The sequence below is a fragment of the Neltuma alba genome, unplaced genomic scaffold (genome assembly GCF_004799145.2).
Source record: "Neltuma alba isolate B1F8T4 unplaced genomic scaffold, ASM479914v2 tig00012860_pilon, whole genome shotgun sequence".
NCBI classification, from domain to species: domain Eukaryota; kingdom Viridiplantae; phylum Streptophyta; class Magnoliopsida; order Fabales; family Fabaceae; genus Neltuma; species Neltuma alba.
In genome coordinates, this window is record NW_021637243.1 from 21,099 (window position 1) to 28,496 (window position 7,398).

General features: G+C 37.5%; 1 protein-coding gene across 2 annotated transcripts; it reads right to left on the bottom strand.

The window, feature by feature from the left end:
• Positions 1 to 865: 865 nt before the first annotated feature.
• LOC114731890 (potassium transporter 6) lies at positions 866 to 6,051 on the bottom strand. Of its 2 annotated transcripts, none has more exons than XM_028919136.1 (9): positions 5,679 to 6,051; positions 5,231 to 5,365; positions 4,642 to 5,127; positions 4,495 to 4,548; positions 3,577 to 3,837; positions 3,441 to 3,493; positions 2,661 to 2,784; positions 2,308 to 2,562; positions 866 to 2,214 (listed from the first exon to the last, which is right to left on the bottom strand). In XM_028919136.1, exons 3-9 carry the CDS (start codon positions 4,841 to 4,843, stop codon positions 1,139 to 1,141), a joined length of 2,025 nt encoding a protein of 674 aa, XP_028774969.1. In that variant the 5' UTR covers positions 4,844 to 5,127; positions 5,231 to 5,365; positions 5,679 to 6,051; the 3' UTR covers positions 866 to 1,138. The 2 variants fall into 2 exon arrangements, with proteins under 2 accessions (XP_028774969.1, XP_028774968.1); XM_028919135.1 differs by having other exon boundaries at positions 4,642 to 5,131.
• Positions 6,052 to 7,398: the final 1,347 nt, after the last annotated feature.

Here is a 7,398-nt window from a genome sequence, read left to right on the forward strand (position 1 = left end):
TAACTAATTTTAACTGCTTTTTTTATCAACGTAATTCGGTTATTCGTCTCTTATAATAAGGAACGGAGGGAGTACCATATTTGTTACTTGTTACTAGCTTAGATGGTAAATGTTGGAGGGGCTTAGATAGTGACAAGGGTTTAAAAATTCTTAATTTAACCCCCAAAAAAAACATTTATTATAGTTTTATAATTATTACTACCTCCAATCCTAATTATAAGAGCCAGTTAACTAATTTGAGGAGATTAAAGAAATAAGTTGAGTTAGTTATTTGTCCTAAATAGGTGTTGTCATTCCTAAAATATCCTTACTAATCAAGTGTATTAAGTAAAACTATAATTATTAGAAGGATTATCTTGAAAAAAATTGATTAAATATGAGAGACAAAGTGGATTGGGGTCTTATATTTATGATCAAAATAAAAATCAAACAGGATCTTATATTAAGAACCGGAGGTAGTACTATTTTTTGAATTTTTATGGCATGCACAAAGCCTGAGGCGGGTATTAAATACCTCAAAGGGCACATTTTAATTAATTCTAGTCAATCCCTTATGTTCAGAGCGCACAACGTTGTCTAAAAAAATGAGATGATACTGCGCACAGCCATACATGTAAGTAATATTCTATCGCATAGTAATGATTTGTATTTGGCTAAAATTTTAATTAATTTTTTTAATTTTTTGTCTCTAATTAATTACGCGCGCGTGCGTGCGTGCGTGCATGGACAAACTATACTTGATATTCAAAAACATTCAACATGATCCATCATTTAACACAGCCTAACATTGTTGAGTTCCATCGATCTACGTCAACCATCAGAGTTAAATTTGACGTTAAATTTTGTTGGGGACGTGACAAAAGGAGAATATGAATTGCCCTTTGCTTTCTTTTCAAACTAGAAAGACTGAAAATCTCACCAAAAGTATATGACACTGAAATGCCTATCTGACAAACAGCAACACAAAGGAAGGGAGACGATCCAAGCCATTGGAACGACAAAAAAGACTAAAATTTATAACAAAAAGGACCAAAATTTATACACTATTTTCATCCACCACTTCATGAAGATGGTGGCTTAGGACTCTGAACATGACGCATTTACAGGTGCAAAACTAAATAGGAAAAGGGGGGAAAATTTAAACTTGGTACATCATCCCTACTTCCAAAGATGATGCATGAGGTACACTATCTACAAAGGAAGGTGATCTGCTATTCCTTCTCAAGAATTCATAGCCAAAATTAATTACCAGCTTCTTAATCAAACTGGACCCTGGTTTTGCCCTCATATAAGAGTGCCCCATAATGTAGGCTACCCCAGATTCCCTCGCTTCCATCAGTTCCTCCAATTCTTCCTTAATGCCATTATCGATCTTTGGACTTTCCGGTATGGCAAACCTCACCCTTTTCTTTGGTTGGATCGCTTTTGGTGACTTTATTTCCCTGACCTCTGTCAAAGGTCCGGCTGACTCTAAGCTGCTATCACTGCTGTTATTGTCCAATGTATCTTCATCACTCATCAAAATTGGGTGGGAAGGACAGCTTCCAACAACTGTCATTTTGTCATCCTTTTCAGCCTCTTCGTTTGCAGCATTGGATCTTTCTGTGTCGGTTCGTATCATCTCTGCTATGCTGCACACAAGATCCTTCTCAAACTCGATGTCATCCTTGTGGACATCACGGTACCCATATCGCACAATGCACCGATAAAGTCTGAAGCCCTTTGGGCCAATTCGACCCACCAGGAATCGTTCCTCAGGTCTGACATGTGGAACTGGGACGTGTTTGATGCAGAGGAAGACGACGACCTGGTGGAATGCTGGAAGGTTGGCCACAAAGTGGGAGAAGATTGCTGGAATTCCAGATACTAGCTCTGTGTGGATAAGGCCAATGCCACGGACTCGAACAATACCTATGCTGGGACCTATGCTGAGGAGCCAGTTGATAGAGACCTTGTTTTGAACATCAAATTCATACTTCTTAAGAGTGCCATAGTGCCAAATATACATGACAGTAAGGAATACAAACGCCAAAGCAATTGGCACCCACGCTCCTTCCAGGAACTTGACAAGAGAAGCTGAGAAGAAGAGAGCCTCAACTGTCCCAAAGATGAAAACAAATCCGATGGCAAGAAAAACACTCTGGTGCCAGCATAGCACGATCACTAGAGACATCAAGCACGTCGTGACCAGCATCACTGTAATAACTGCCAGACCTGTCGTGAATAGGGACATTATGTCAGATTCATGGCTGAATAAGCAATTGCATCAGCTTGATACAGTTGGCTATTTCTCAGTCGTTGTGTTACCTGAGGCATTGCCTAAGCGCTTTGTGTCTCTGAAACCAATTGTGACAGCCAAGCACAAGAACATTAGTAGCCAGTTGATCTCAGGGATATATATTTGGCCATGGGTTTTTGATGATGTGTGTATCACTTTGACTCTTGGGAAGCAACTCAATGCAGAACACTGCTTGATGATTGAGAAAGTTCCAGTGATGATGGCTTGGCTTCCAACAACTGCAGCAAGTATAGCTATCACCAGAACGGGCCATCTTAATTTCTCTGAAATGCATGGGAGTGAAGAATACCAATCAGTCGAGAACTTGTTCAATCATGTTCATTAGTTTACTTCCACGTAAAGAACAAGTTAGGATACCTACCTGGCACAGATACGTAAAATGTGAAGTGATAATCATGTGCAATATCATGATGTTTAGAAAGATAAGCGGCTTGACCCATATATGCCAGAATTAAAGATGGATAAACCACAGCTGTAAAAGCAATCTGCAGAAATTGAACATGCATCAGATCGGATAAGTAATCCCTTTAGCTCTTTAACCAAAAGCAACTAAAATGCCGCATTTACACCCAACTTCGGTGTTTGATGACATTAGCTTTGTTACTGGATATGCATCTATATGCAAAAGAATTCCTAGTCAATAACATTTAGAAACTACAATTCTCATCCAAATAATAAGAAATATTCCAATGAAATCATGAATACATAGGAGATCAGTACCACTTTCACTTGCAACTTCAATTAGTATAAATATATAAATTTATACATCAGAAACTACATATGTCAGGAATATAACTATTGGCCATTCTCTTCTTTCCACAATGCCATCAACTTTACTCTATTTCATCTTCCTATAACAAATCTGCAGGCAAAAAATGGAGTAAGCCGGAGAAATTTTACCCAACTTTTAGACCTTATTCTTAACTCAGGGAGATTTATTCACTGAAATACCAACAATTGATGCCTATTAGATCCAATCACATTATGAAAGTATGCTAAGGTTCATGATAGCTCTGAGAATTTTAAGAACATTATGCATAAGACAGGCCCATGAAAGGAATACAAAACTCAATTGCTAAATAGCAGAAGGCTGATCCACTTAATCCTATATCAAATGGTAGCCAGAAATAAAGTAGAATACCTTGATTGATAATTGTGAAAAGTGCCCGAGATCAGCAAACATGGCTTCTGATCCTGTAAATTGAAGAGTTTCCTTAGAGGGCAATGTGAATATTGACAAAAAAACCAAAGTTGATACATCAGGCAAACGGACGAACCTGTTATGCACAGCAAAATTCCACCAAGAGACATCCAACCTCCTTTTTGTGTTTTCCTTAGAAATTGGAAAACATAATAAGGAGACAGGGCTTTATACACATGAGGATTCCAGTAAAATATATTGTATATACCGATGGCACTGATGCAGAAAAGCCATGTGATCACTATAGGAGCAAACAAGAAGCCAACCCTGTGCGTGCCAAAATGTTGGAGGGCAAACAAGATTATCAGTATGAGGCATGCAGCCGGGACTTCTACATCTGCCAGGTATCAACTTTTGAGAGTGAGTAATATAACAGCGGCTCACGTATCTTGTCTCAGACAATAGAAAAGAGTGGGATTGAGATCAAAATTCAAAATGCAGAGAAATCATAAGTGCACAACATGATGGGTAAACACCATAAATCAAAAATTTATCAGAGAAACAACTTAAATTTTCCTTTTTCTTCTTTTTTTTTTTAAAAATAAAACTATTAAATAACTGAACCTTTGATGCAGTTATAAACCACCCAAAACGAACAAGAAAAAATAAGGCTGGAATTATAAACTAGCAGTGAAAAAGGCATTGGAGGCATGTAAGTCAGGAAAGACCCATCTAACCAGCTGCCGCTGTTCTTATGAAGATTCTTGCAACATCAGAAGCCATATCAGAAGTTATCATGTTTGTTATCTGGTTTATAACTTTCAATATTATAAAGTACTTATAGCCAAGTAACTTGCCCTTCAAATTGCACAAATAATTAGAATAATTTGATTCAAGAGCATACATCAGCAGTATCTTCAGTACACACTTTAGTAATAAGGAAGTAAGGAACACCAACAAGCTGGGCAAATGTGGGCATACGCAAGAAAGGATTTAAGATCTAATAGCTCGATTAATAGCACCAATTACAAAGAGAGAGTTTTGGTGAACATACATCTGTGATGTTCCTTGGACATAGAAAGCTCAAGGCCCGAAACCGCAGAGAAAACTGCAAGCAATTATCAAACAAACTCAGTGACTGAAGGATTTAGGAATTCCTACTTCAAACTAATTTAATCATAAATATGTTGATCAAAATCACCAGAAAGAGCAGGTGTGAGGACGCCATCACCAATCACCATGCACGTTCCGATCAAAGCCAGAACAAGCAAAATATTCTGCAAAACCTTGTGCTTTTCCAACGTCGCCTTCAATCTCGAGGCAAAGCTTCTCTCTGGAGCCTTACAAAAACCATCTTTCTTATACTCAGAAAGCTCCTCGTCTGCCACCTGGCAATTAGGCATCGAGTTGACTCGGGCATGCCGGCACAGCAAAGAGTACAGAGCAAATGTACCCCCTTCGCCATTATCGTCAGCTCTGAGAACGATGAACACGTATTTGATCAGCGGGACCAACGTTAAAGTCCAAAAAACCAAAGACAAGACGCCATAAATCTCTTCGTTGCTCTCTGTGTGTCCAATATCTTCAGCAAATGTGCTCCGGTATACGTATAACGGTGAAGTGCTTAAATCTCCATAGACAACTCCGAGGCTCTGGTATGCCAAAGTCAGAACCGTCTTCCACGATTCTTTCTACGACAAAAAGAAACACAACATTCGGATTAAAAACAAACAACCCAGATGGGAGAAGCAAGCAAACTTTTATCAGATTCACAGATATGCCCAACTCACCTTAGCAACATAATTTTTAGAAATTCCAGCTTCCAGATCCATGGCATGTGCTTCTAGAAATCTAGAAGGAGCATTGTTATTGTAATTTTTAAAAAGCCCCCCAATTGCAGAAGAAACGGCCTCCTCAATTGAAGACTACAAAGGTAAAACACTGAGCTAAATGTATAAATGAATTAAATGAATTAATTAATTAATATATGACAACTTCAGGAAGATTCACTATTTCTTTATATTTAAAATTGTAGTATTATTTTCTTCTCCGGGAAGCAGCTTCCCAGATCCATGATGGGGATTTGAACAAGTTCAAGGAACCCGCTTTTCCTCGGAGTAAAATATAAAAGGCATTCAACGATGAACGACTAATGAAAACGCCCCTTCCCGGAAGATACAGACGAAATCTGAGCACAGTATTTTAATAAAAAAGTACAAGAAAACGCCTATGGTCTACCTTTATTTGAGAAGTAGTCTCGTACGGTTGAACAACCCATCAATGGCGACTAGAGGGCAGTAACAAACACGAAAAGTAACAAATAATGAGATGATAAGACTGGGAATAAAAATCTCAAGACTTGAAGAAATATTTTGCGTGAGTTTTACAGAGAGAAGGACAGGCAGAGAAAGAGTGTGAGACAGAGAGAGCGAAATCAGAGCTTTGGTGTGTGGTTGGTGGGAATGGTATGATAGGGCTTACGTCCTATTGAGAAGAGAATGAAGATTTACACATGGCCATGAGAAAGAGGAGGGGAATATATTGCTCTGAAAATCTGCCGGCAAAATTGGTGTCTGCAATCTTTTGCTGTAAAAGGGACTAAAAATGAAGCTTTTGCGAGAAACCCTTCAAGAGCCGGTCGAAGTGCGACCAATTATCCACCAAAAACCGAACTTATCACCTTTATTCTTTTCCTTTCAAAATGAAAATCTCAAATGCAAAAAAGATAATAAAGTATTGTGCTGGATCTTAATTGTGAGCCATTTGTTAGTTTCTGGAAGTCGTAGTCGTGAGACAGAATTCTTCCATAATTTTACCTGAGTGTTTGTATCGTTCTTCTTCTTATCAATAAATTAATGATAAAAAAAAATTAGGTTGCTTTCTCTATATTGTAGTCCAGAAATATTCGGCTGCTTAGAACCAACTTGATCTTACAGAAATATATAAATGTATAAGAGTTCAATACTTCAATCTTGTTCGCTGATAAAACCACCCACCGTTTGAAATCACAAAACTACTATTTTACTTTTCTAAGGGTTTAATGTTATGGTGTGAAACAACTTTTCAGCCCCCCCCCCCCTCTCCTCAAAAGGCAAAGCTTTCTCTGATTACAAAAGGCACAAGTTTGAAACTGTGGGCACTGGTAATCAACTCATCATGCTTTTCAGGGGGGAAAAAAAGGACTACGCAAAACTTATTTTTCCGACAAATTAAAAATCAAATTTTTAATCACTTATTTAAAGACAATTTGAAACTGTAACAACTGGGGTAATTCCAGATAAGTATTATTTCACTGATCAAGTTGGTCCGTCAAATCCAGATTCTGCCATGAACAGTGGTAAAGGACACTGTAATGGACATGAAAGTGAGGAAAAATATACAAAGAAAGGGACCCTTTTGAATGAATTATTTTAGAGAGTCAAAGTTGGAAGCATCAAAATTAAATGCAGCGGCGACCTAAAAAGTCTTTAGATTTGGTAGTATATTAATATAAGTTAATTTAAAAAAAGGGCAAAAAATAATAAAAATAATTCAACATTTTGTAATGAGTAAAAGCAGGCTTTGGTGGTGATTATGGCGGGTTTGAATGAGACGATATTGAGTTGACTAGGAATATCTTTTGTGGGGTTTTTGATAGGCTATCAGTATAGCAATAGGAACGTAACATAATCTTTCGCTATAAGCGCACTACCATATTTTTCTTTTCCCGTTTCTCCATTGTCGTTTTTTTTTTTGGGGCAAAGTGGAATCTCATAACATCGGTGGGCAAAAAAATGAAAAAAGGAAAAAGCATCATGATTATTCTTTGTTGAGGAAAAGTCTAGAATAGATTCCTCTTCAAACACTGTTTATTATTTCTCTTTTAGGATTTTTCTTTTCACCTTGGTTAATAATATAATATGCAAAATGGAATTGTTTTTTTCCCAACAAAATACTTTTTATTTACTGTTGAATTATT

Excerpts from the sequence above, each read along its gene's own strand:
- LOC114731890 (XM_028919135.1), bottom strand. The coding sequence starts at position 5,272 with ATGGATCTGGAAGCTGGAATTTCTAAAAATTATGTTGCTAAG. Across the intron at positions 3,838-4,494 it reads GTCCAAGGAACATCACAGAT|ATGTAGAAGTCCCGGCTGCA; the intron begins GTATGTTCACCA and ends GATACCTGGCAG. Across the intron at positions 2,563-2,660 it reads ATTTTACGTATCTGTGCCAG|AGAAATTAAGATGGCCCGTT; the intron begins GTAGGTATCCTA and ends CATGCATTTCAG.